General features: G+C 47.1%; 10 protein-coding genes across 10 annotated transcripts; 4 read left to right on the top strand and 6 right to left on the bottom strand.

The window, feature by feature from the left end:
- The first annotated feature begins 1221 nt into the window (after positions 1-1221).
- Positions 1222-3574, top strand: AGABI2DRAFT_195861 (hypothetical protein). The gene is made up of 12 exons (XM_006456829.1): positions 1222-1469; positions 1524-1576; positions 1629-1808; positions 1869-1949; positions 2009-2071; positions 2135-2522; positions 2587-2737; positions 2791-2891; positions 2944-2999; positions 3061-3202; positions 3259-3347; positions 3409-3574. Exons 1-12 carry the CDS (start codon positions 1303-1305, stop codon positions 3507-3509), a joined length of 1572 nt encoding a protein of 523 aa, XP_006456892.1. The 5' UTR covers positions 1222-1302; the 3' UTR covers positions 3510-3574.
- A 194-nt stretch (positions 3575-3768) lies between these two features.
- Positions 3769-5653, bottom strand: AGABI2DRAFT_195860 (hypothetical protein). Its single transcript, XM_006456828.1, has 6 exons — positions 5598-5653; positions 5439-5547; positions 5046-5385; positions 4035-4870; positions 3878-3984; positions 3769-3828 (listed from the first exon to the last, which is right to left on the bottom strand). The coding sequence occupies exons 2-3, from the start codon at positions 5544-5546 to the stop codon at positions 5047-5049; spliced, it is 447 nt and encodes a 148-aa protein (XP_006456891.1). The 5' UTR covers position 5547; positions 5598-5653; the 3' UTR covers positions 3769-3828; positions 3878-3984; positions 4035-4870; position 5046.
- Positions 5654-5775: 122 nt separating this feature from the next.
- Positions 5776-7237, top strand: AGABI2DRAFT_195859 (hypothetical protein). The gene is made up of 7 exons (XM_006456827.1): positions 5776-5793; positions 5847-5883; positions 5946-6239; positions 6322-6476; positions 6556-6696; positions 6765-6910; positions 6959-7237. The coding sequence occupies exons 1-7, from the start codon at positions 5791-5793 to the stop codon at positions 7143-7145; spliced, it is 963 nt and encodes a 320-aa protein (XP_006456890.1). The 5' UTR covers positions 5776-5790; the 3' UTR covers positions 7146-7237.
- A 134-nt stretch (positions 7238-7371) lies between these two features.
- AGABI2DRAFT_195858 (hypothetical protein) lies at positions 7372-8760 on the bottom strand. Its single transcript, XM_006456826.1, has 5 exons — positions 8607-8760; positions 8179-8471; positions 7960-8073; positions 7810-7896; positions 7372-7734 (listed from the first exon to the last, which is right to left on the bottom strand). The coding sequence occupies exons 1-5, from the start codon at positions 8705-8707 to the stop codon at positions 7586-7588; spliced, it is 744 nt and encodes a 247-aa protein (XP_006456889.1). The 5' UTR covers positions 8708-8760; the 3' UTR covers positions 7372-7585.
- Positions 8761-9790: 1030 nt separating this feature from the next.
- Positions 9791-12564, bottom strand: AGABI2DRAFT_122770 (hypothetical protein; the record flags this gene model as incomplete). The annotated part of the gene is made up of 3 exons (XM_006456825.1): positions 9791-12004; positions 12052-12330; positions 12388-12564. 3 exons carry the CDS (start codon positions 12562-12564, stop codon positions 9791-9793), a joined length of 2670 nt encoding a protein of 889 aa, XP_006456888.1.
- Positions 12565-13015: 451 nt separating this feature from the next.
- AGABI2DRAFT_154349 (hypothetical protein) lies at positions 13016-14462 on the bottom strand (the record flags this gene model as incomplete). The annotated part of the gene is made up of 8 exons (XM_006456824.1): positions 13016-13195; positions 13247-13384; positions 13443-13511; positions 13562-13639; positions 13700-13789; positions 13869-13996; positions 14049-14142; positions 14205-14462. 8 exons carry the CDS (start codon positions 14460-14462, stop codon positions 13016-13018), a joined length of 1035 nt encoding a protein of 344 aa, XP_006456887.1.
- A 1051-nt stretch (positions 14463-15513) lies between these two features.
- On the top strand, positions 15514-17522 carry AGABI2DRAFT_212070 (hypothetical protein). Its single transcript, XM_006456823.1, has 6 exons — positions 15514-15641; positions 15703-15965; positions 16020-16073; positions 16127-16319; positions 16459-16742; positions 16807-17522. The coding sequence occupies exons 1-6, from the start codon at positions 15577-15579 to the stop codon at positions 17415-17417; spliced, it is 1470 nt and encodes a 489-aa protein (XP_006456886.1). The 5' UTR covers positions 15514-15576; the 3' UTR covers positions 17418-17522.
- Positions 17523-17565: 43 nt separating this feature from the next.
- On the top strand, positions 17566-19102 carry AGABI2DRAFT_212068 (hypothetical protein; the record flags this gene model as incomplete). The annotated part of the gene is made up of 8 exons (XM_006456822.1): positions 17566-17768; positions 17837-17965; positions 18036-18126; positions 18180-18200; positions 18258-18340; positions 18392-18425; positions 18494-18726; positions 18790-19102. Exons 1-8 carry the CDS (start codon positions 17611-17613, stop codon positions 19100-19102), a joined length of 1062 nt encoding a protein of 353 aa, XP_006456885.1. The 5' UTR covers positions 17566-17610.
- A 335-nt stretch (positions 19103-19437) lies between these two features.
- On the bottom strand, positions 19438-21123 carry AGABI2DRAFT_195855 (hypothetical protein). The gene is made up of 7 exons (XM_006456821.1): positions 20953-21123; positions 20863-20889; positions 20507-20808; positions 20084-20446; positions 19899-19914; positions 19845-19877; positions 19438-19685 (listed from the first exon to the last, which is right to left on the bottom strand). The coding sequence occupies exons 3-7, from the start codon at positions 20803-20805 to the stop codon at positions 19518-19520; spliced, it is 879 nt and encodes a 292-aa protein (XP_006456884.1). The 5' UTR covers positions 20806-20808; positions 20863-20889; positions 20953-21123; the 3' UTR covers positions 19438-19517.
- Positions 21124-23254: 2131 nt separating this feature from the next.
- AGABI2DRAFT_212066 (hypothetical protein) lies at positions 23255-24965 on the bottom strand. Its single transcript, XM_006456820.1, has 7 exons — positions 24735-24965; positions 24539-24672; positions 24400-24480; positions 24041-24346; positions 23824-23987; positions 23717-23771; positions 23255-23658 (listed from the first exon to the last, which is right to left on the bottom strand). The coding sequence occupies exons 1-7, from the start codon at positions 24886-24888 to the stop codon at positions 23344-23346; spliced, it is 1209 nt and encodes a 402-aa protein (XP_006456883.1). The 5' UTR covers positions 24889-24965; the 3' UTR covers positions 23255-23343.
- Between the last annotated feature and the right edge of the window lie 169 nt (positions 24966-25134).

Raw genomic sequence — 25134 nt, 5'->3', positions numbered from 1 at the left:
CTAGAGCGATAGGCCACAACTTTGACAAGTGATTCGAATCCTGATACTTATCCTGTCCATTCTCAAAGTTTTTCGAGTCTAGTAATTTAATATTCATTTTGTCGACGGCCTGAAATTCAACCTAACCGCTCACTCTTTCCCCTACCCAGTCCCACTTTCAAGCCCGCATCATCCAGGTGGTCCGTCAACATTCAAATTGCATCCTCGGAAAAAGCTATCTTCCACCCCCATGCTAAAAATTGCCTTTGTCAAATTAGATCAACAATCTCAGTTTTATATATACTTTGTGCCATGCTGCAGGGATCGGGCCCATACTCCGGACTAGGCGCAGGATATGGCTCAATCGCAGCAGGTGTGTGTGTCTCTCTCTATTTTTTTTCATTTTCGTAGCATATCTCTTTTACATGCGGAAGAAGGCTTCAAGACTAAGTGGATGAGTCGCAGAGCTATGGGGGAATAATTTAGCCATCCTTGAGTGTCGATTTCTCCGTCTTACCATTCCTATTTCCTATTTCTCGAAATTAAGGGATAAAAACTACATCACCGTTTGCCAAGAGTTATATGATCGGGATCACTAAAATCTGATGACTTTTCTCCGCCTCATCAATTACTTCCTGGTCAACTAAATGCTCAAAAACACAGCAACATAAAACTTGCAAAGAGTTTAATCACTGTAATGACGCTTCAAGATTATAAGATATAAGAATAATCATCGTGTCAAACAACCTCATGCGGGTGCCACGAGGTGACATCGGAGCTCTGTTCGAATTCTTCTGGAGAATTGAGTCTATAAATAGACATCATCCGATATTTTTCCAGTAACACCGCCGTGTCGCGTGGCCCACAGGTACTAACACGGTGAACGACCTGTCATCAACTCCTTGCACGATAGTGACAGTCTCCAACGGTCTCTCACCACTATATTTCTTTATCTCCTTTAGTATCATCAAGAGTATTATACGCTTCGCCTAAAAGGTTGATCCCATGACATGTTCTGGGAAATCCATGGAAAAATGTATACCGTATCAGAACGGCGGAGATGTTCAAAAGACCCTCTATGACCCCAGATTTATAACTTCTTTGATGAGAAAACTCCATTTCTGCCTTCGGATATCGGAAACATCCAAAGGGTGAAGTTCTTGGCACTTTTGAGAAGCCGGGGTCCTTTAAAGTGTGTTCAAGCGAGGGATCAAGTTTGTTATTTTGGGTGTCTTTTCCTCCCTTCCCTTCTTCCCTCCCCCGCTCCTCTCTTAACAAACCTTTGAAGAGACGACGCTTGACAACTTAACAAAGCGGAGTAAGATGGGTTCAGAGAAAGATAGTCAAAGTTCGAAAGGGGAGGAGTCTATCGACGCGCAAGTGTGGGAGTTGGTGCAGAAAGACAAGAGACCATGGTGGAAGAAAGCGAATCTTCGCTTGCTATATCTCTTATTCTTCCCAACATGTATTGGGGTAGAAATGACGAGTGGGTACGTAGGCTGATCATCTATCAACGTGAGGCGTTAGAATAACCGGAAACCCAGATTCGACTCCTCTATGATGAACGGTTTACAATCAGTTAATACCTTTGATACATGTGAGCAGATACGCAGAGTGGATTGGCAAATTTTAATGATTTGGATTGGTAGTCTTCCATAGTCCTCGTTCGACTCTACTTGGTCTCATGTCGTCAATGTACTCTCTTGGAGCTATCGTTTCACTCCCGTTTGTCGTAATGGTATCCGACGGTCTAGGCAGAAGGTCGGCAATCCTTCTGGGCAGTGCTATCATGATAGTGGGTGCCGGACTTCAAGCAGGAGCCAAGAATTGTACGTTGAAATTTGATGAAAAACGACTGGTATAATTTACTTACGCATCTTTTAATACAGTCGCCATGTTTGTAGTTGCTCGATTGATTATAGGATTCGGTATTCCGTTTGCCATCGTCGCCGCATCATCTCTTCTTGGAGGTACGATTTTAATTATTTCTTTTTTCCAGAAACCGACTTTCCTGATGCACATTCTCTAGAGCTCTCGCACCCGAAGGAACGAGCTATATTGGGTTCCCTATTCAATTCTTGTTACTTCGTTGGTATGTCTTTCGATGCTGAAACAAATCCCATAATCAGTAACTAAATCGCGACAATTTTAACAGGAGCAATCGTTGCTGCTGGAGTGACACTCGGTACCTTCAACATGTCGACCGATTGGGGTTGGCGTATTCCATCTCTCCTCCAGGTCGTACCCTCCCTTCTTCAAATTACATTCGTCTATTTTCTTCCAGAGTCACCTCGTTGGTTGATCTCCAAAGGACGCGGAGAAGAAGCTAAAAAGATATTGACCAAGTACCACGCTGAAGGCGACGAAACGTCTGAACTCGTTAAACTGGAATACATCCAGATCTCGAAGACTATACAGTTGGAGCAAGAGACCGCGAAAATAGGCTGGATGGAGATATTCAGGACTCATGGTATGAGAATGAGGTTCCTCATTGGTTCTTTCCTTGGATTGGTTACACAGTGGAGTGGTAACGGCTTGATATCGTTAGTATTTTTTGTTCAGCCTGAAAGCCTGAGTTTTGTCATTTTGATACCATACGTTTCCTAGGTACTTCTTGGCCCGCATCCTCGATAACGTCGGTATCACCGATAACCGGACCAAGAACTTGATTAACTTGGCCAACACTTGCTGGGGTTTATTGAACGCTACCGCCTTCGCTTTGACGGTCTCCAGGTTCAATCGAAGACCTATTTACCTGGTAAGCAGAGGTACAACCGTCATAAGACCACCACCTTACCTTTACCTTAACAGGCATGTACTGTCTCCATCCTACTCATCTTTACTGGATGGACGATCGCTAGTGCAAGATATAGCATTACAAACAACCAAGCCTCTTCTCGTGCAGTTATTGCGTACGCATATATGATCTACAGAACACGGTAAATACTTACAGAAAAATTATAGTTTCATCTTCCTCTACAGCCCTGCATATAACATCGCCTATAACGCACTTTCCTACAGTGAGTGTTCTTTTTGCTGCATGAGAAAAATTTTGACGACTGACCATCTGAAATTCAAAAGCTTACCTCGTCGAGCTCTTTCCCTATCACACTCGTGCGAAGGGTATCACAGTGTTCCAATTCTTCGGTCGTATGGCTGGTTTCTTCAACCAATTTGTCAACCCCATTGGTATTGAGAACGCAGGGTGGAAATTCTACATCAGGTATGTCGATTTATACCTGCTCAAGAGAGCGAGAGAGCTGATTCCATGCTTGAAAGTTACGTTGTATGGATTGCTTTCCAGATTGTATTTGTATACTTCCTATTCCCTGAGACAGCGCATAAGTCCCTGGAAGAGCTTGCATTCCGTGAGTATTCAATAGTCCTTTCGCTCGGATTCCAGGTTGTTGACCTTGAATTCTCTTCAAGTTTACGAGAAAGACGAGCTTGTGAAACAGAGACAGCGCATTACGGATGAGTTAAGACGGGAAAACGACCAAGAGCACATAGAGATGGAGAAGACTGCTTAGTAGGCGAAATGTAACGATAGCACAACCGAATTTTAAGAGTAATGACAGCCCATTTCTGCTTTTGATGATGTTAGGAGCCACAGTAAGAACAGAAAAGAGAGATAGCCAGAGGCATTTCCCGAGGTGGACGCAGCGTAGAGTCACGATAATCAACATAGTGGTAGTCCGGCTAGAGGCTAATTTGTAGAAAGAAAACGCTAACAAATATTACGTAACAAAATATTGAACTGCGTTCTGTTGAAGCTGATAGACGACGTTTCATAAAGCCATGGAGGTCGACAGCACACCGCCTGCCAACGCGTCTTCATCTCGTGAAACGGTGCACCACGTTTCTATACAGTTAGCGAATACCACTGACTCTGATCTAGACAGCACCTTTTCTCGTTCGAGCGTTTGTCAAGATCGGCTCATTCCACCGACTGTCACTATTCGAAGACGGAGTCCTCCCAACAACCGACGAGCAACAATTATTTACCTGGTAGATCCCTTACTCGAATCATATTCCTACCGACTGGCTAACAATCAATCAGGAAAGACGCAACTCTGAGAGAAGTCTTGACGACCCTTCGCATCACCGCACCCAACATTCCCGAATACAAACATCCTCTTGCGCGCTTTTCGTTCCGTGCAGTCTACGCCGACCCAACTCTCAGAGGTCGCTTTGCTCAAAAAGACCTTGGCATGGTCTACTCCCGTGACATTCTCGGTGAACCAGGTGCTCTCAATACAACAGCTCCGCGTCTTCTCGAAGACACTGAAGGTGCACCTACTGACCGCGAAAGAGAAGAGCGTACGCTGGACGACTTGAAGTACATTCCAGGAGATTACCTCCTCATTGCTGTCTTGTTGCCCAAGAACGTGACTGTATCGAACGAAATATCGATCAAAGGCTCGGGCAATGCGTGGAAATCAGCGCCCACTGGAAGAGCTGATGCGGCCTGGGGAGGACCTGGTTCTAGCGCAGCTCCCCGAGGTAGTGAAGGGCATTGGCGAGGTGGTGGTCCTAAACATCCTCCCCCAGGATCGAGACGAGGAGGCAGAAATGGTGATACCAAGGACTTGGATAAGGATAAGGATATGCGTGTACCACCTCCGCGACGTCGTGGTTCAACTCCACCTCCACCCCCTCGTGGTGGCCGGGGCAGAGGCGGACGCAGCGATCGCCGTTCACGCTCGCGCTCACGTACCCCACCACGAAGACGCTATGACTGATCAAATATATGTGCTGTGTCATTCGTATTATAATAAACTTGTTTTCAGAACTCATGTCAGACGATAATATCCAAGCAGGTCCCATGAAGTATTTGCGCATTATGCTACATAACCGAGGTACAGGAAGACGGCACAAATACAGTGATTAGCTGTAAAGTTAACAGTTAGCGTTCGTCCAACGAATCGTGTGATTAAAATGGAGATCAGATATAACATAATGATTCCGGTTAGACGTAAATCCACAAGAAGATTCAGTAGAGGGAGTCTATAAGTCATCGCATATACGACGTAGCAACAGACAAGAAAATCAACACCAAACCTCACCTTAGCGGTTCTTGAAGTAGTCGAGGAGGACATGAAGACCCTCAGACTCAACACCATAGTCCTTGACGACGACGCAAGTGCAACCAACGATCTTGCGAGGATTGCCCTCACGGTCAATCTTGCAAAGACCAGCCCAGGTGCCAAGGACTTTGGCGTCTCCGACCTTGATCAAGTTGATTTTGTGCTCAGCACAGAGAGCCTCGATGAGTTTGATGTATTCAGCCTCAGTACAGGTCTCGACGAGAACGCAAAGGTGGGCCTGGCGTTTGTCAAGGGCCTTGGCACATTCACGAAGACCACGAGCGAGACCATCGTGGACAAGTGCGTTTTTCAAGACTTGCTGTGATAACTATCAATATATGGGTTGCTGAAATTCTAGTATATTGTACGCACTTGAAGAGCCTCTTCAACAGTGAGCTTTCCCTTGGGAGCTTCGGTGGAGACCTCAACCTCAACCTCAGCGGGGGCTTCAACAGGAATGTCATCTCCAGCGTCAGACATCCTACAGTGAGCTTAGTATACTTGCATTATGTTGCAAACAGTGATACCCACTTTTTGAGTGATTTTAAGGAATATTACCGCAGTGATGTCTTCGTCCGCTTTCGTTGATGTAAGGAAAATTAGAGTTCACAAGTCGGATCGCATATAGCAAAAGATACAAGCTCCGCTCGGCATTATCCGCCAGCATCCGAGACCGTGCCGAGTGTGCATCAATACGCTCTGTCACTTTGTACCGCCGCAAATCATGGTCAGTTCGTATCGTAGCCCATCATCAACGTGGCTAACAGCGAGCTGCAACAGAGTCTAGTGTTTTTGAATTCACATCAGTCTGCAGAACGTACTTCTTGTTGCTGAACACCGTCGTTCAATAATAATCTCATGCGACTTCCCTCCCACCAGGCCACGACGACGCGATCTGGGGTGCTGCCTGGACATCTGCGGATACCGCTGTCTCTGTATCCGCAGACGGCTCGATACGACAATGGAGCTCTGTTTCTGGCCAGCGTCACCCTCCAAATGGCACTCCTCCTGCCCCACATACACTTGCTCTCATTTCCCTGTCTGTGTCTCCTGATGGAAAACGCGCCCTATACAATAGCCTAGAGGGTCACACATGGCTCTTGGATCTCGAATCAGGAGATATAATTGGCTCGCATGAAAGTTATATGGGGTCTAGTGGGGATGCTGAACCCTGTTCGTACCCTTGTTATCCCATCGCCATAAGGCATCCTCATGCTTTCACGGCTGATTTTCATTCATATTGATCGCTCGACAGCTTGGTCCATTTCGCTCAACCCCTCAGGAAGCACATACGCCTCATCAAATGCTTCAGGAAATGTCACAATACATTCTGCAGATCCTAGTAATTTTGGCGAGAGACTTTCCTCTATTGCCTCCGGTCGCGTGAAATTCGGAATGAATTGTCGTCATGTATGTGTCCTTTCACCTCGGATTTACCATGGAGAAGAATACCCGCAGTTAAGCTCTTCACTTTTATCCCATTCAATAGTCTCCAGATGGTCGTAAAATTGCGCTCGCACTTGAAACGGGCCAGATTTTTGTCTTCGATCTTGAAGCGAGCTCACTGTTGACCACGTTCACGTCTCATGCAATGGCTGTTCGATCACTCTCATGGTCAGCTGATTCCAGCGTGAGTGAAATTGTGTTCGACCATCTCGGTAAAAGCATAGACTCATTCGAACTCTTATGCCTCCCCAGCTCCTTATGAGTGCATCAGAGGACAGAAGACTCGTTCTTCACGATATTCGCAGTGCGCCGGGAAACACAATCGCTTCTTTCACCGGACATACTGCTTGGGCTTTAAGCGTTGACATCGCCCCGGAGGGTACTCTTGCACTTTCCGGGTAAGTTTGTTCCGTGTCTTTGGTATGGCTTTCACTGATGTCACTTAGCTCGGCGGATAAAACCGTTAAAGTGTGGGATATAGGAGCGAGAAGTGCTGTGTCTACGATCCAGGATACTGGCGAGGTTTGGTCTGTATCATGGAGGCCCAAACCTTCCGCGTTGGGAATTCCAAGAGCATTCCTTACTGGTGGTGAGGATGGATATGTCCGATGGTGGAAGGCAGGTGGTACTTGAATTTTGTACTTGAAATTTCGATGTCTCCTGTACGATTCGGAGTGTATCCGCAAAATATCTCGGTTCGTCACAGTGAACCATTGCATATGCGAGTGATACTGTAGATCTCAGATCTGCTATTTGCGTCATAGATCAAATCAGGGCGCATGTCAGGCATGTACCGTACGCTGGTGGAGGAGCCTTAAGATAAGATAAATGTTCCATCCGTCCACAACGGAGACATCAAAATCGATAGCAAATAAATTCGTAAGTACGGCGAGAGAAGAGGTCATATATACTATTTTACACAAACATGCACATCGATTGCTGCGGAGATCTTGAGGTGATTACTGATGGTAAGACAAATGAGAAGCGCAAAACACGTGTTAGGAAGCGTCGAATTGATCCATGCTGTTGATTCAAACCCTTGATTTTCCCTCCCCCTTGTTTGACTTTTTCTCTCAAATATGAACTCGAGTCAACGCGCGAATTCTTTCATTCGAGATGCGACCGTCGGTAGATCCATTCGGAAGCTCATCAAGAGGCATGACGGCGCCCATGAGCCACGCGATACATGCCACAGCATTCTGTTTCCCAGATGATTGACCCGCTGTGAAGTGGAGTAAGAACCGCGTGTTTTGATGAAGGATAGCAGTTGAGGACCCTGCAATGGTATTTCACCTACCTTTCAAATAGTTGTACTGACGAGCTACAGTTTCTATTTGAGAGCCATCAAGGGGAAATATGCGACCTTCTTTCGTCTTCTCTTGGGCTATGGGAGTTTGAGACTATCAGAAGATCGTGTTCGATCTGAGAGGAGCAGGGACCCACGAACCATTGGTCAACGCATGAACGAACTGATTTTCGAGTGCAGGAGGAATCGATTTGTCATGTGCCGGATATTCTGCAATAAACGTCCAGAACTGTTCTTTTGGTTTGTCTACCAAACCTATAAAAACGCAACATGTAAGTTGCCATAGTTAGCGATAATCTTTTAACATTTTTTTTTGTGAAATTGACGAACAAAAAAGCAGCAGAAGGAAAGATCACGTACCGTTCTCTGTCCATTCATAAGATCTGCCAGCAGTTCGCGAATGGATCCCTACAACGGCGGTCCTATTCTCCAAATTACAATCCGTGATTGTCATAACCCAATCAATCGGCAGTCTCTTGAAATCACGGTCATCTGCGAGTTCTTCATAGTATTCATTTCGGATGTTAATGATGAGGGCACGAATATTTGGATCTCGGATATCGTCCGTTGACAACAATCGCATCCCCAAGTTGAAGTAGTAGACATCGAGATTCGGATGTAGAAACCATTGCCATGACTCGGGTACTTCAGCTCTGTTAATCATTGACATAACAAAAAAAAAGGGGAGTCAGTATCGACTCGGTCAAAAGAAGGAAGGTCGGGGAAGAAGAAGATATGGCAAGAAACAAAGCAAGTGCTTATTTAAAAAAGGCTAATATGCCCCCTACCTCGTGTTGTTGTCATAAAGATAATAATTTGTGGTTGCAATAAAATCAAGGCTTTCGCCGCCTGTCGGATGCGCGGATGGATCATTACCGTTCATCGTCATTTGATATCTTTGAAGAGGTGAAGAAGAGCGAAGAACTTTTCGAACTGAGGAACGTGAGGATGTTTATACTTCCGAAACATCCGTTCCGTCGCCACACTTTATACTCCCCCGCCGCACCATTCACGCCATCCACAATCCACATCTCAAGATCCGGAATAATTCGAGAAAGACCATGAACAATCAAGCAACCGATGAAAAAAGAAAAAATTACACTCACTAATCCAGATTATATTGAACACCAAAAGGGAAACACGCGAAGCACATGGATTCCGTGCTCCCAGAATCCAAAGCTATGACGGTATCCAACATAAATAAAGTGTGGGTATGCCTAAATGCGTTTATCCTCCCCTTACGTTGGATCGTACACAGATGGTAAAAGTGAACGAACGGCAAGAATGCTCAGCTTCAGCAGGGTTCTAGCGAGGAACCTTAATCGGCTCTGCATTGCCTTTTGCTTTGTTCTTAAAACCACGAGGTCAGAGCACTCGCCTTTACGAAACAATGAAATCGAACCGTTCTTTCGCATTAAGATTAAGGGTTTTTTATCGAGCAATGGTTCGACTGCAAATCTGAACCGCCGGAAAGAAACTATCTCCGTTCCGGTGAATTGACAACTCTCTTAACCTAGTCCAGATAATTGCCCTGACTGTCCCAATCCCTGTTTCATCTCATCACTAAGTTCATATCCGTTAGCAACGGCCTTGAATACATCGTATTTTACGGTAGAAATACACTCGTTCATAAGTACCATTAGATAAATAAGTATAAAAACGTATCGTATGAAATCATATTCGGAGGCAATAAAATTTAACAGCATACAATAAATGAAAAAGCAAGCGAAACATTTTGGAGTACAAAACAGAAAGCGGAAATAGAGGTTAAAGAGATCTATGTGCTCACGAATAGAAGAAGGAATGACGGAACAAGAATCACGCCCATATGAGTTTGAATACCGGAACTCTGCTCCAGCAATTGCATGGAAATTAAGGATATATACGAGACCAAATCTCGCCGTAACCATCTGTGGAATCAAAAATTCAAACGTGTCTTTGATGTTTTCTGATATCGGCTGCGCTGAGATCTTCAAGGTTCCGTAAGCCCAGATTCTTCCGAGCTTCGCCCTTCAGCCGGCTGGTTCATAACGTCAGATGCATCCAACGAGTAAGTCGATACCACTGGGACGTGTATCGTCGAGGACGAACCCATGAAAACCGTCTCCTCGGCTTCCACGTCCATTTCTCCTTCGGCGTCGGCATCAGTATCATATGCATCATCAGATGAACCGCCTTGAACATTGTGACCTTGCGTTTCTCGCCCTTCCGTCACAGTGACTTGCGTTCCTTCAACGAATACATGCTTTACTCCCTCGATTTCTTCCCCACCCTGATTATCGACAGCGACCGAATTAATTCTATCCCCATGATTCTCCGTTAACAACTCTGGAAGTCTATTGCTTGATTCAGATGTCTCGCCTTTATTCTTCGGTTCGCCATCGATTACCATAAGGGACCGTGAAGATGAATTACGTGGACCGATAGTGATGGGATCTCCCGGTACGTGCGGATGGTCATCTCCCACGTTCAAAAGTACCGGAGGATCAGAAGCACCATTAGATGATGTCGGACTGTCGTCATCCAAAAGACTTTTCTGGTTCCGACTTTCCTTATTGACAACGACCCTAACAGGATCATTTTCATCTTCCGCCGGAATACTTGGGGGAGTCACCGCAGTCGGTGAAGGCGATAACGGTAAGGTAGGCGACCTGAGCAAGGGAGAGAATATCATTCTTGGTGCGTTAAGAGCACCAGGCGGCGGAGTAACGGAGGATCTATCTTTCTTCTTCTGCTGCGACCTCGACGTTCCCTTCGATAGTCTATGTACCAATAACGCCTGCGAACGGCTCCTGGTCGAAACGGGACTTCCAGTCCTGCCAAGTGCAGGTGCAGGCGACTCTGCCGACCTCACTCTTCCTTTCGGGGTCGAATCATCATGTAGGTCTTCTTCAGAAGGAACAGGAGAACACGTAGCAGTATGTCCTTTATCCTTTCCCCGACTTCTGGTTGCCACTTTCGCAGGCGATTTACTTGGTGACTGCCAATCCGAGTCAAAGGCAGCAGCGGCTTGATCAGCTAATACGTCTAAGGCACTCCGAACACGATCTGTTCCTAAAGTCGAAGCAGCGGCGAGCATATCGACTTTGCCTCTATTACTGCCCGTGTTTCCGTTACTCACTCTCCGGCGCTTCGGAACGGGACTATCTGGGGGTTCTACAGCACCAGTACGCCTTCGACTATTTGAATGGGTATGGGGCTCATTTGATTCATCATCCATCATACTCTTCGCCGCGCTGAGGAGGGAAGCGAGAGGAGTAGGATGAGTCGCGGGTGTAGCTGAGGTACGGCGTAATGTCTTTGCGGCTGGGGTACTTGCTTGCATATGGCCAGCTGGCCGTGGCGTGAAAACAGAATTCTGATACGATGTTACTGGGGGACTGCCAACGAATACAAAAGAACTGGGTGCGTTGTTGAGTGGCGGGTAGGGATCAGATCTGGGTGTCATCAAGGTGGTAGGGGTTAGAAAGTGGGTTGTTGATTGTCCGTCCGCGCTTCCTCGTTTCGGTGTTTTAGGCATTGACGGAGCTGTGGAGGAAGTTATGGAGCTTGAGCCTGTCCCAAGATCGTCCTTGCGGTAGAATGTATGCCCAACTCCTGCAACCGTTCTGTCTCGATCTAAACGTTCTCGATCTCGCTCCTGCATTATGTTCTCTCTTTCCTTCTCAATGTGTCGCATGAATCCTGATATCACATTCGCTCGCTCCCGGCCAATCTTCCGTGCAGCCAACAAAAGGTGCTCCGTGCGAGCATCTGCACTGAGTGGCGGAAGATTACTATGATATGATTTCTTGGTTTTATGCTTGGGTTTTTTTGGGGAGCCAGGTTGCGTCGAAGGTGTTTGTGAAACAGAGAAGACGGAACGCATGGGGGTCTGTCGAGCGGAAGTTCGGGACTGTAAAGGAGTGAAGAAGGAAGAACGACCCGGCGGTTGGCGGCGGTAGTATTCAGAACGGGGTGTATTATGAGTCGAGTCATCGGGTTGATTTGTAGTGAGGCTGTCTTCGGAATTGGCATGTTCTCTGACGGATGGAGTATCAACAGCCTTTCTTCTAGCTTTGAGAGACTTGAAGTCGAGTAGATGGTCAGCCGAAGAGCCGGATATTGGTGGTTGCATCAGGAGGAGCGGTTTGAGCTTATTGAGCTCAAACTCTAGGGCCGAAAAGCGCAACTGGTAGTCCTGAAGCTAATCAAATACATAAGCAATCCAGCATGCCATAGAACAAAATTGACACTCGCCTTTTCACGAAGGGCTTTATTTTCCGACTCGTACATATTATGTTGATGCTCTACTTCCTCCTCTTTGCGAGATGGAGAGATCCCAGTTTTGGCTTGCTGAGCGAGCAATGCTTCAGCCATTCGATTCCAGCCATCTCTTTCTGCCTCCCACCTTTGTCTCTCCTCTTCAAATGATCGAACAAGTAAATCCCGTTGCGATCCAAGCCAGGTGATAAACTCTGCCTGACGGAGCAGTTGGGCTGGATCGATAAACGAGTCCAATAATTTGACAACCTGCACGGTGAATATCAATACCACTCCCACAAGTCCTGACTACCAAAAAAAACGCACCATCCCACCGAGTTCTTTCTCCTTGGATGTAAGATTCTGCACCTCGGCATCGGACGAAAGTCCCATGTCGGCGATCCGGGCTCTCATCTTGACAACGTCTTCCTCGGCGAGGGGCTGCTCGCTATGCGAGTTGGGCGACTGAGGTGAGGAGCGGCGGTGAGGAGGATCTCTGCCCATCGTCAGGCGGTCGGCAATCGGGAGCGGCCAAATCGTGTCCGGCCAAACACGTCCACACATTGAGATTCGCGCCCACCACGTGACCCTTTTGAAGCACCTGATTCATAAACTAAGCTAGTATTAGTAATCTGTAGCAATACGATAGGTAGTAAACAACAATGTAGACGAACCTACATACGACTCTTGAAATAAGCCAGTAGCAGGATGTGAAAGCGAACATAAGGAGTGAAAGTACAATACAATGGCTTGTGAAAGAGTGGGAGCGTCGAGGAAACGGTAGACTGGTTAAAATAAAGAGTCCCAACTTCCGTAAACAAAAAAGCACAGTATGGAATGGATCCAAACCAAATCACATACTTGTGCCCGAAAAAGCAACCGCACCGTCAACAGTCAAGAATCTACTGTCATTAGTAGTCACTCACCAGTCATCCACCACACCTAGCATGTCATCTCAGTGTTTTGCTTCCAAAAACTGGATCATCTCGTCGGTTACAATTTCCGCGTGTGTCAGCACTATTTCGTGACCCCCGTCCTCTATCGTGACAAGTTTCGCTGACTTTTTGGTTTCATCTGGTAAAAGCTCAATGATACGAGGAGCGTATTTTGGATGCACCGTCACATCTTTTGTTCCCTAGGTCGAATTGCCTTAGTAGAGAGCTCGATACGGTGATATATGACTTACGTGAATTAATAAAACCTTCTTTCCTTCGAATCCACTCGACGCAAACATTGCTGATTGTCCTCTTATTGGCCCGTCCCTCAAGGAGGATGATAAAGCGGCATTGTATCCCGGCAAGTGGGCTGATTGAACCCGGACGATCTATTACGAGACGTTAAAAAATAGCGTTCGTAGAATGGTGAGAGACTTTGGTAATCACCTCGATCATAGGATCAACTTCGTCGTCGCCGGTAATCGATGTTGTATTTGTCAGACGTTGCAAATATTTCTGAATGCTGAAGTGAGTGTGAAGAATTGGACATCACAGAATACACATACTCGGAATGGCATGCTCGAGGCAACCGATTGAACTAAAGGCGAGGACATGAACTTGGCCGTGCGAGATATGTCACAATTCTAGATAAGCAGACCATGTTAAAGTAACCAAATAGGAGTTCACCAAAGAAGAATACCGACCTCAATTAGCCCCGCAGAAGCGATTAGTATAACCTTCTCATCAACTAAGTGGGGAAAATGCGCAGTAAATGCAGCTGCTATACCACCGCCCTGAAGAATGACACGCAGTTGAAACACACAAGCGCTGAATGTAAGTAGGATCAAACCGGTCGGCACCCGTTATACGTACCATAGACGAGCCCACGATGCTGGCTTTATCCCAGTTGAGATGTTGCATGAGGAGTGCAAGCTGAATAGTAAAGAGCCCAGGTTCATATGTGGTCTCTGGCGCATCCGAGTAACCTCTTCCGTAGAGATCTATAGTGCCTGATTAAACTGACGTGTAGCATGCCAGCACGACAGAACCAACCGTAAAGTAGAACACGGTAACCACGTGCAACGAGGCGCGGGGCAATATCTTTCCAAACGATGGCGGGTATCGATAAACCATGGATCAAGACGACCTGCAACGTGCGCAAAGGCAAAGGTTAACTCTTTGCCCCTAATTGGTTATATGAAGACGTACTTTCTTCCCATTCTCCGGGCCCAAGAGCCAGTACCTCATGCGACCCTGGGGGAAAGACACATATGAGCCTCCTTCGTAGAAGTCCTCTGGATATATTTGCCATGATTTGGCATGCCTGGGGAGACTGGCAAGGGAAGGGTGGAGGCTGAGTGTTTCTGGAGGGCTGGGAAAAGCCACGAGCAAGTAAGTGCCAAAAATGAGAGGGGGTACAAGAAGGAGAGACAAGGTCAGGCAGTGATAATATGGACTGGAAACCATGGCTGGAACGCGACAGACGAATGTCAAAACAACAACATTGGCGTCGACACTAATTACCTCGGCACTACATAAGTCACGTGGTATTTGTTTTCAAAGTGATCACACGACAAGAAGTTGTTAATATTACCACCACATTGACATGGGTTGGGTAGTGCGTCTGAACATTCAGCCATCTGGCGCGCGAATGTATGTCAGGCACAACCATTGCCTGATTTAGCTGCCACTGTCTCAGTGATTGTCGATTGCTGACCATCTTGCCCTAAAACGTCCTATCATCTCCTCTGTCACCCTTTCTTTGACGCCGTCTCCCAATTAGTGTACCATGGTCTACCTCCATTTCAATGGCGTTATCGATCCATGCCAAATACCATCAATCGTTATCGGCCGAAAGATCAAGTGTGTTTGTACAACTAGACAGCTAAGCTCAGCTAAGTTGCATGTCCCAGCGCTCTATTCTAAGCACCGATGCGACACATGCCGCACAACTTCGATGATGGAACCGATAGTCATTGGGTGCCTACGTCTTCACTGTATCATTCTCACTTCCTAGAACTTACGATGTGTTGATCTAGCGAATCTGACCCTCTAGGGTGATATAATCCTTTTTGACCGCCAAAGGGCTGCTGAAATTCTCCTCTGATACATTGGCAACGAGCTTCATGATCCAATGTTCTCCAGGCTAAGTTTAAATTGCCTTGTTCGCGCGTGACAGCCCCAGATAGCTTCCCGCGTGTGTGGAACCACATCCGAATTGGTGAGCTGATGAAAGCGAAGGGTGAGAGTCGTGGGACAACTATGACGCAATGTTTGAAACAATGCATTGGAGGGCGCCCGCGGTGAAGCAATTGTGCACCATTATGGGGCCATTTTTCTTGTTTGTCCATTGCAACTGCAACCTGCCAAGCTCCGCCAAGGCGGCTGTAACCTATTTCGAGGCATTACATCAGCGATCGCGAAACCCGATCTCCGATCATACGACATGCTAATTCGAATATGGTAACACCGGCGAATATATAACCACAGCCACAGCAGAATCAAGTTATCTGCGGTTCCTGCTTCCCGCTTCTCGCCCTTATACCCTCCCTGGCCTTGGCCTGGAAGTACCACACACTATATGATGTCAGATGCTGCAGCCTCTAGCACGAGCGAGATACTCAAAAATCAACTGTATCTCGGAAAGTGAGCACTTTTTTACGTCCACGCAACTTGCCGTTCACTTATACCGAGAGACTTCTGCCAGCGTTGCAGCAGTTAAAAGCCCCGACACCAGAAATAAACTCGGAATAACTCATGTCGTCTCTGTGTGCCATGAATACTGTCCCGAGAATGGGACATCGGATATCCATCTACATATCCCGGTACAAGACACAGAGTATGAAGACCTCCTAATATACCTGCCCAAAACTACTCATTTTATTCAAAACGCATTGGAGGAGGGAGGAAGAGTGTTGGTTCATTGTGTAATGGGAGTGTCGCGGAGTACTACTGTCGTCGCTGCGTTTCGTGAGTAGTATTTCTTTCGGCCCCAACTACTCTGGATCTCTGACAGGTTCCAAGTGATGAAGCACAAGAAGATGGATGCTAGATCTGCTTTACGATACATAAAGCAACGTGAGTCCGTCATTTTGTTGGCGAGTACAATGTGGTACTAACATTATCCTCAGGACGGCTACAAGCTCATCCAAATTATGGTTTCATCAAACAACTTGACACCTATTCCAAGTGTCAATTCGATCCTTGTCCAACCAATCCTGTATACCGCTCTTGGAAGAAACGACAGGAGCAAGACGTTACTTCCTTCCTCAACCAGCTTGTTGACACGGTCTCCATCATACCAGAAAAATTGCTCTTGAGCAGGTACGTCTTCCGTAATGGCAAATTTTCCTGCCATAATGTCATGTGCTGTTTTCTGATATTATTTATTATCCTTCTGCCACTCACCGTACCTCTCGTATATCGTTCAATGATCCGCCCCCGTATTATCTGGAATTAATAGCGATTTTCCCGAGGACGCTCGCCAAGCAGAGTCGCTACTAGCTGACCTCGGTATCACTCATGTTCTTTCAATCTCACCCGCCGAGCTACCCCTCCCCGCTCTCTCCGCCACCCTCAAATCTGAAAATCACCACTATCATATTGATGTGAGGAATAATGTCAAAGAAGACCTATTATTGGCGATGCCTGGCGCAATCCAGTTTGTAGAAGAAGCCATGACTGATGGTTTGGTGCTTGTACATTCCCTTATGGAGGTCCGTGCATGTACTATCGCTTGTGCTTGTTGTGCGTACCGCATTTCCTTGTGGATATGTTTGGCCTATCATCAATTAATACTGACCGTTCACAGTGATGAAGCAACGCAATCTTGCACCTGACGAAGCATACGCTTTAATTGAGGACTCACTCCCGTTGTTCAATCCCACTGTCAAATTTTCCCGGAATCTTGAATTGTTCGACGCTTGTGGCTATCAGCCTACACGGGACCATCCAATTGTTCAGGAATGGCTTTCCTCCAATGGTCCGGAAATTGGGAGCTCACAAAGCCCGGGTTTCTCGCCGGAGAGTTCTCGGCGCCCAAGTGGAAGCATCATTAAGTCAACGAGTTCCATTTCTTTTCCCAAAGACCTGAGGTCGACTACCACGTCACGAGAAGCCGCTATCTCTTCCGGTTCTTCTGCTCCACCTTCGTCATATCTCTCACAACCGATGCACAAAAGGCCCACTAGCTCTTCTAGAATGTGTAACCAGAATCATATGAGCCCCCCTGATACGGATCTCGGAGCAAGAGCCAAGGACATTCTCAGTAATACTGGATTTGACTTGACAGAGTTCGCGGATGCGTTGAAGGAAATAGAGGGAAGACCCTGTACTAGCAGTAAGAAGCGCGGGAATGGAGTTCAGAAGGATGTTCTTAGTCCGCAGAGAAAGCAGCGGGCTGCTCAATCTATGTATTGCTAGTATCTTATTACTATTAGGGCAGCTGTAGTTGCGGTTTTTGCTTTGTTTTTGCTTTGCTATGTACATTGCTGTTCCATTTGACAGAACCCGAGGTTGATTTCCTTTTTCATGTGACATATGCTGTCATCTCACTTCTACGCACGTCATCACTTCAAGGACAACATACACAGCATAGTGATTCCCGTCTGCCTCGATGCCCAGCAAGGACATACCGGAATCACAAAACCGACGGCGGGCTCATACTAAAGCTGGTTCTCCAGCGTCTTCGTCTGTATTCACCAAATCGCGAAATACTCGATTTTTGGTTGAGTCCACTAACCGCATAACTCAGCTAAAACCCGAGTCCAAAGAGTACGTCCTGCGCATCGTCATTTCCTCTTTTATTCTATCCAGCCAGCTGAGGAAAACACGAACAATAGATGTATCTACCGACTCGCATCATATACCGCCCCCAAATTGACTGTTCAAGTCCCGAAATCGAGACGTGCTGCTGTCTTGGTTGCGCTCTTTATCGGTAGGAGCGGTGATTTGTATGTACTACTCAATCGGTGCGTCTATGGTCTCTGAAACCTTTTCCTCTTGTTAAACAGCTCATCGAACGTTGGTCGTGTCATATAGGAGATCTCCTACCTTAAGGACTTATGCAGGCGATACATCATTACCAGGTGGGAAGGTAGAATTGACCGACAGGAATCTCGAAGATACTGCGGTACGTTCAGTCTTCATTTAGGTCTACTTTCTTTACTTAGTTGTTGATTTCAGCGGAGAGAAGCTTTTGAGGAGGTGAGCAAGAGGTTTCTCTTTGGTTGCTGAGACAGCCGTTAACGTATTTGCATCAAGATAGGGCTACCGCGGGATCGACGGAAGGTACCCCTTTTATGCATTCTGGAGCCGTTTCTTGCAGCAGAATTGGTAGTAACACCGTATGTGTTCATTTGAACGTGTCCTGTTAAAACTCATTCATCTGCTCCTAGAGTGGTGGTTCTAATTCTCGACAATACCCTACGAGTAAGTTGCCGTTCAATACACCATCGTCTAGCCCTCTTCTAACCCATCACTCATTGCCATTTGCATAGCCCATCATCAACACAGACGAAGTGGCCTCTCTTTTCTCTCATCCCCTCGCCTCATTTCTATCAACGACATCCCCCTTTCATGCAACCGAACCCGAAACAATCGAAGTAGACTACCATACATCATTTACCGTAGAATCGAGTGCACCGCATGGAAGAAAATATTTTTATATGGTTCATCAATTCCTGACTGGACGTGAAGCTGGCGGGATAAAACCGATATTTGGGCTCACTGCGTAAGTTTCCTCATATACACACTTTCTTTGGTTGACACCGGAAAATTTCTAACTTTCATTTAGGTCTATGATGGTTAGAGTGGCTGTAATAGGCTACGGCCGATTTCCCGACTTTCAAATGACGACCCCGGAATCAGCACCATTGGACGAAAAGATTGCATGGGCTTTACTCAACAGACCCGTCCTTCGGCACGCTTGTATGAAGGAAGGTCTGGATATGAGATTACCCTTGAGAATATGTAATGTGACGCGACAAGAGTTCGAGGCGATGGTGAAAGCACAGGAGAGTACTCAAGAGGTGAAAGATGGGAAGAAACGGCATTCGATGCACTCGTCTGGAAGAAACTGGATGAGAGCATGGAAGACGAAACTCTAATGTATGTTACTTGGATACGTGATATTTCTAATTCTACTTAGCCGTTTGACCGAGTGTCAATCGGTAGCCAATGTTATAAAGAACACTTCTCGGAGAAAGCACCATTTTTCTTACTTAACCGTTCTGATCCAACAAATCCTTACCTCGGGGTCTTCCTTTCGAAGCTCGTGTTTATCGAAGCGCAGGAGAGTACTCGAGTTTAAAGGTGGGATGAAGCTGGATGAGAGCACGGAGGCTGAAAATTTAGCGTGTATCTGATATTCCTCTTGGAGTCTTTCGGTACTTAGTCGTTTGACTGGGTGTCAGTCGGTTTGGAATGCTATTCAGAATACTCGTTGTGTCTCAAAACGTAAGAATTCGATTAGCCATAGAAAACGTGCATATCATGATACAAAAGTAAAGGAAACAGTCAAGTTCAGGTGAAACTAAATCTCAAGGGCATAAGAGTCTGGGCGAAATGTCTAGATCTACGTACGTTCATCACGGCAGTTGGAATCGCAGAAGTCATCGTCGTCGCCCTTGCCGCCATTGCCGCCACCATGGCTACCACCATGTCCACCCCCATTACCACCATGTCCTCCGCCTCCGCCTCCACTACCGCCATGTCCTCCGTTACCGCCGTGTCCACCTCCATTACCGCCGTCACCGCCTCCATGACCGCCTCCATGACCACCCCCATTACCGCCATGTCCTCCACCTCCATTGCCACCGTGTCCACCTCCATTACCACCATGTCCTCCGCCTCCATTACCGCCGTGACCACCTCCGTCACCGCCGTGTTCGCCTCCATCGCCACCGTGTCCGCCTCCATTGCCACCGTGTCCGCCCCCATTGCCACCGTGTCCGCCTCCATTGCCACCGTGTCCGCCCCCATTGCCACCGTGTCCGCCCCCATTGCCACCGTGTCCGCCCCCATTACCGCCATGTCCTCCGCCTCCATTACCGCCATTACCGCCGTGTCCGCCTCCATCACCACCGTGTCCGCCTCCATCACCACCTCCGTGTCCGCCATGGTCACCGCCATTACCACCATGTCCACCGTGTCCATCCTCATTACCGTCGTGTCCGCCATGTCCGCCCCCGTTACCGCCATGTCCGCCCCCATTACCATCATGTCCGTCATGTCCATTCCCATTATCATGCCCACCATAAACTCCATTCCCAAACGGCTTAGGAATGACAGGATGAGCGGGATGTGTTGGAACATTAAGCTCTCCACGTTTGTATGAGTCATCCCATTTGGGGGGTTCATACTTGGGGGGTTCATACTTGGGAGGCTCATACTTAGGAGGCTCGTACTTGGGAGGTTCGTACTTGGGGGGCTCGGGCTTGGGAGGCTCGTACTTGGGAGGGTTATACTTCGGCGGCTCGGGCTTAGGAGGTTGATATTTAGGAGGTTCGTACTTGGGGGGCTCGGGCTTGGGGGGCTCATACTTGGGATGTTCGTACTTGGGATGCTCGTACTTGGGATGTTCGTACTTGGGAAATTCTATCTTCGGAAAATAGATCCCATAATGGTCCGGTTTCGGTGGGTCATACTTGTGAGGTTTAGGATCATAGGCCGGTTTTGGAGGGGGTTTGTATACTGGCTTGGGATCATACGCAGGCTGAGGGGCATAATCACCGCGCTCCACGAGAGGCGCTGCAGAGACAGATGCAGCACAGGTACTCGCGAGCAAAACAAAAGGTGCCAATAGCTTCATAGTCTAGACGATATTTTATCAACGGTGATTTCATGATCTCGAAGATGATCGACTTACGAGAGTGAGGCCCCGTTTACGATCAAGCTAAGGTAGAAGAAGAATATTCAATGAGTATTCAATAAAGATTGAGAGGGAAAGTGAACGTACAACAACGTGAGGGGAATGCTAGGCACTGAGTTTGGCTTGAGCCTGAACGGAACATTTATACGTTTCGATTCCATTCCCGCTGCCTTCTAGGCTTTGTGTTTTCCCTCCCCAAAAATATGACCAGAAGCACAACTGATGGTTTTCGTCCTAGAAGCGTTGAAATCGACGGCGATCTCGAGAGACGTACTGCGAAAATAGATGGTTTACCCGTGCATGACATGACTGTGGCATGCCTTACACTCGTTTTCCGGCAAGAGGTGGATTTAAAGCAGGAGTTCTAGTCCATATTTAGTTAATCGAAAGACAATTTGAAACGTTTCGGAAAAAAATGATTGTGCGGCAAACGACTGTGACCTCGAGTTTCTGGTAGGTTGATTCAGTATTTCGCTACCCCTCGGTGGTCTCTCATTCCCGTTCGGTGCGACGAAGAATGATTTCAAAAATAGGAAAAAAAGGTAAAAGCGTTGGTAAAAGCGTCTAGCTTGTTCAAATCTTTTGCGATACGTTTGATTATTTTTGGGCTATTCGAACGTCGTTAACTCCACCGCAAGTTTCCAGCCGGCGGCAACTAGAAACAGAACACGACTGGCACAGAAGTTTGAGAAGGAAAAGACGTGGTTTTCCGGAACACGCATTCGAGGAGAAGCCGATTTCGGGTTCTGACACTATACCAAGTGTATCCAGGATTCGAATGAGCAACAACGAGCATCCGATGAGCTCGTCGAATATTTGTTACGCCGCTGACAGGTCAAATGGATTTCGAGAGAAATGAACGCTAGAAGCAGCCGGATGGCAGATGATCGAGGTTGACTTTCGGCTCGAAATGCACTACTGTATTAATGTTCCTCGGTGGGTATTCCTATTTTTGAGGCACAGAACATTACCGCGTCAAGGGCACCCATCAAGGAGAGGTACGAAGAGGGAGACACAGCCATACCCTTTCCATTGTGTCCTATACAGCGCTCTAGATGTTTAAGACCTCTATCCCTGCCTGCCTCGTATTCCAAAAGATACTTCTTAACCGCATCATTTTTGATACCCAAGTTTGACACCAAGGCAGCACGTAAGTCTTTATCGCCACTCAAAGTTCGATCAGACATATTAGACCGAGTGCCGAGGATAGCGTGTATGAAGCCGTAGAATGTTTGCCCGCGACCTTTGCCCAACTCCTCCGGTTTGATCATGTAGCGGTACATTTTGGGTAAAAAACGAACACGAGGATGTAGATCCGTAAATTTTGACTCTGAAATTGGGACCGTTGTCCCCGGATGAGAGAGGTCGAGGCCAATGCGTGGAGATTTATGAATTTGTGACAACTTCGATGATGAATCAGCAATACGTTTGAGGTAGAGATGGGACTTCCGAGAAGATGATCGCGGATTGAAAGCGGACCTGTCGCCTCCCCATAGCTCTTCTACCAAGTCCGAGATACTGGAAGCCCCACTCAACTCTAAAATCTTGTCCACCAAGAGAGAGGGGCCAGAAACCAAGTTTACTTTTGAGCTGCCAGTTGCACTACTGGCATCCTTCGGAATTTCACGTAAGCTGCGCAATAAGACTCCTCCGCGTAAAAGCCCTCCATCTTCGGTTTGGTTATTTGTATCCTGTTCCGTCTTGTCAGATCCCACGGATTGACTAAAGTAGGGTGAGACAGAGGAAGCAAGCGGACCGCCTATGGTTAGATCGAGGCCTTTTCGACTACCGCCACGATAACCAGTAAGGCTAGTCAGACTACGAGAGGCATCTTTGGATCGTCTCGGTGCACGGTGAAAGTACCTGAAACCATGAAACACGAGTCAGAAATTTACAATCTCCGAGTGTGAGGATCTGGAATCCATAAGCAGACAAACGCACCATCTACCACTAACTTTCTGTTCCTCAGTCCCGTGCGTAAAAGGGTCTTCGTGGCATTTGGCCTTCTGGAGGTAAAACTCCACCTCTTGAATCTGGAACGCAGTCTCGACTTGTTCACGAGACACTACAAGGTGATATCCGTGAATGAGAACGCGTGCGATCTCGTCGAAACGGTCAGATATTGCAGATTCGTCATGGAGAGAAGAGAGATCGAGAAGGGCCGGAAGGTCAAAGGCACCTGAGGTAGAGGAGTCGGGCTCTTGGATATCTGCATTAGCGTCAGAGCAAGCCGTGTTATGAGCATCCGGTTTAGCTTTCTTGGACGGTCGCAACGAAACTTCGTCTTGCTTTCGCTTGACCGAGCTCATCGACACGACAAAACTGGCAGATTCCCACGGTGGGAATCCCATCAACCTTTCAGCTTCAGTCGCCCCTGAAGCCAATTTCACTTGACACGCACGTCGTTGACAACGATCTATGTACACGAAAAATAATCCTCTCAAACTTATGTAATTATTCATGCCATTTCACCCATAATCATCGTAGCATCAGGTTACCAAGCATCGCAACAAGTAGAACACTCCCAAACACACACGAAGTCGTAGGCAAAGTACTGGACACGGCGGAAGAAACTGTGGGTCCGGGTGTCAGAGCCGCAGATGTGGCTTGCATAGTACTAGTGGTCGCCCCTCGTGATACTGTCATGGACGAAGCGTCCTGCACAGGCGGATCACTCGATGTAATAGTGGTAGGTTGGCCAGGAAGAGCCAGGGTATAAGTTCGTATCCAGGAAATCTCCCAGTATGCTTGATCATACGTCGGACTTCCAGGACCGACTACATTATCCACAGCCTAGTACTCAACATCAGGCTAAACGTTCAAATGACTCAAGCAGGAAAAGAAAGCTCACACAAGACATTGTGGGCGTATGGCAAGTACTGTCGTAGATGCCTGGGACACCTGCCCTGTAAATTTTAAATCAGATCTTCGAAGATGTAGAGCTTCGAATTTTGTTACCAATTTCCACACAGCGTGGTAAGTAATATGAGGTTTTGAGGGGTGAAATATTGCGAGATGTTGCAACCATCAGCTGGATATGAAGCAGTAGGTATCCCCCACGGCACCGTATCAATATATGAGGCATTATTAGATGTTTTAATATTCTCCGGGACATCAGGTCTCTTTTCCAGAAAATCAGAAGGAGGAAGAAGAGGAGTAAATAAATGCGACATACACTCCAAAACCAAATAAAAATACCAGAGGCGTCGATTTGTGTAGCCCATACACCTCCCCCAGCCTGAGCAAATCCGGACTCGTAGCTGTTCGCTTTCGTCTCTCGTACAACGCACCCCTGAGGAGTAGAACAATCTCCTTCGGTAGTTTGACCTGTCTGTCCTAGATTCTGAGATTGAGAGCAGCCGGGCGTGGTGTGTAACGCGATTTGGTTGTTGGGAAGTAAGTTGATACTTTCAATGATGTCGATTTCGCCCCCTTGCGGCCAAGTTTTACCAGAGCCAAGAGTCCAGAAGGCGGGCCACACCTGTTGGGACGTCATTAGTATATACTCGAGAAAAAGTTAAGGGATTGACACACAGAACACCCATATGGAATGTGTCGAACGTCGATTATAATTAAGGACCCGATACCGTATACTTCCTGCGATGTGATGCGTACCTAAGAGATTAGCAAATTAGCACAGAATTAAAGCTAAATGAAGATGGCAGGTAAGCACCGAGTTTCTATAAACTAATGGACCATTCTGGATAAATGAGGTGTTATCGACTTTCACGACAGCATTTCCGGCACCATTGACATAGGTGAGACGACTTGACATTGCTGTCTGTCTATCTACATAAGTGACATTACCTAGATTATTCGCAGAATGTCAGTATACGTGTGGCAGAAAAAATTACTCCGATGATACGTACCCCACGTCGTGTTATCGTGGAAGCCATAATAGTCCCAGCCGTCAAAGAAATTCGATCCGGCGTATTCACGAAGTGGCGCGTAGGCCGCCGATGCGACGCTTGGGCTCAACCACAACCAGTAGCCTAGGAGACGGCGGACGCTTATGTAGCACATTGTGGAGGAAGTTATGTTTCGACTGTGGACTCACAACATATTTATGGGCCGCACGACCATCAGAATCTTTGGACCATGTGTTATCGCGGTTCAAACGTTCACAAGCTCTGTGTGTGTGCTATTTATATTACTTTTTTTGCTATCAGATATCTCACGCGGTTTCTTTGCTCCTTTACTTTCGATCAAGTTCACACAAGTTCGTTCGAGCATTCAAGCCTTAGCCACGTATGCAATATAACTCAACCA

The sequence above is a fragment of the Agaricus bisporus genome (genome assembly GCF_000300575.1).
Source record: "Agaricus bisporus var. bisporus H97 unplaced genomic scaffold AGABI2scaffold_14, whole genome shotgun sequence".
Taxonomy (NCBI): Eukaryota; Fungi; Basidiomycota; class Agaricomycetes; order Agaricales; family Agaricaceae; genus Agaricus; species Agaricus bisporus.
The sequence above is the reverse complement of the archived record's forward strand: the minus strand, read 5'-3'. Positions and strand labels throughout refer to the sequence as shown.

Coding starts and splice junctions, on each gene's coding strand:
- AGABI2DRAFT_195855 (XM_006456821.1), bottom strand. CDS start 20,805: ATGAAGCTATTGGCACCTTTTGTTTTGCTCGCGAGTACCTGTGCTGCA. Junction 20,447..20,506: donor CCCAAGCCCGAGCCCCCCAA/GTACGAACCTCC, acceptor TAACCCTCCCAA/GTACGAGCCTCCCAAGCCCG. Junction 19,686..19,844: donor TGGTCACGGCGGTAATGGAG/GCGGAGGACATG, acceptor GTGGAGGCGGAG/GCGGAGGACATGGTGGTAAT.
- AGABI2DRAFT_195861 (XM_006456829.1), top strand. CDS start 1,303: ATGGGTTCAGAGAAAGATAGTCAAAGTTCGAAAGGGGAGGAGTCTATC. Junction 2,072..2,134: donor CAATTCTTGTTACTTCGTTG/GTATGTCTTTCG, acceptor CAATTTTAACAG/GAGCAATCGTTGCTGCTGGA. Junction 3,348..3,408: donor CCTGGAAGAGCTTGCATTCC/GTGAGTATTCAA, acceptor ATTCTCTTCAAG/TTTACGAGAAAGACGAGCTT.
- AGABI2DRAFT_195858 (XM_006456826.1), bottom strand. CDS start 8,707: ATGACGATGAACGGTAATGATCCATCCGCGCATCCGACAGGCGGCGAA. Junction 7,897..7,959: donor CGTTCATGCGTTGACCAATG/GTTCGTGGGTCC, acceptor AAACTCCCATAG/CCCAAGAGAAGACGAAAGAA. Junction 7,735..7,809: donor TCAGTACAACTATTTGAAAG/GTAGGTGAAATA, acceptor TCCACTTCACAG/CGGGTCAATCATCTGGGAAA.
- AGABI2DRAFT_195859 (XM_006456827.1), top strand. Junction 5,884..5,945: donor TTCACATCAGTCTGCAGAAC/GTACTTCTTGTT, acceptor CCCTCCCACCAG/GCCACGACGACGCGATCTGG. Junction 6,697..6,764: donor CATGGTCAGCTGATTCCAGC/GTGAGTGAAATT, acceptor ATGCCTCCCCAG/CTCCTTATGAGTGCATCAGA.
- AGABI2DRAFT_212066 (XM_006456820.1), bottom strand. CDS start 24,888: ATGTGCTACATAAGCGTCCGCCGTCTCCTAGGCTACTGGTTGTGGTTG. Junction 24,481..24,538: donor CATTAGTTTATAGAAACTCG/GTGCTTACCTGC, acceptor CTAATCTCTTAG/GTACGCATCACATCGCAGGA. Junction 23,659..23,716: donor ATACGCCCACAATGTCTTGT/GTGAGCTTTCTT, acceptor GTTGAGTACTAG/GCTGTGGATAATGTAGTCGG.
- AGABI2DRAFT_212070 (XM_006456823.1), top strand. CDS start 15,577: ATGATGTCAGATGCTGCAGCCTCTAGCACGAGCGAGATACTCAAAAAT. Junction 15,966..16,019: donor TACTGTCGTCGCTGCGTTTC/GTGAGTAGTATT, acceptor ACAGGTTCCAAG/TGATGAAGCACAAGAAGATG. Junction 16,074..16,126: donor TTTACGATACATAAAGCAAC/GTGAGTCCGTCA, acceptor CATTATCCTCAG/GACGGCTACAAGCTCATCCA.
- AGABI2DRAFT_195860 (XM_006456828.1), bottom strand. CDS start 5,546: ATGTCTGACGCTGGAGATGACATTCCTGTTGAAGCCCCCGCTGAGGTT. Junction 5,386..5,438: donor CTGTTGAAGAGGCTCTTCAA/GTGCGTACAATA, acceptor TAGTTATCACAG/CAAGTCTTGAAAAACGCACT.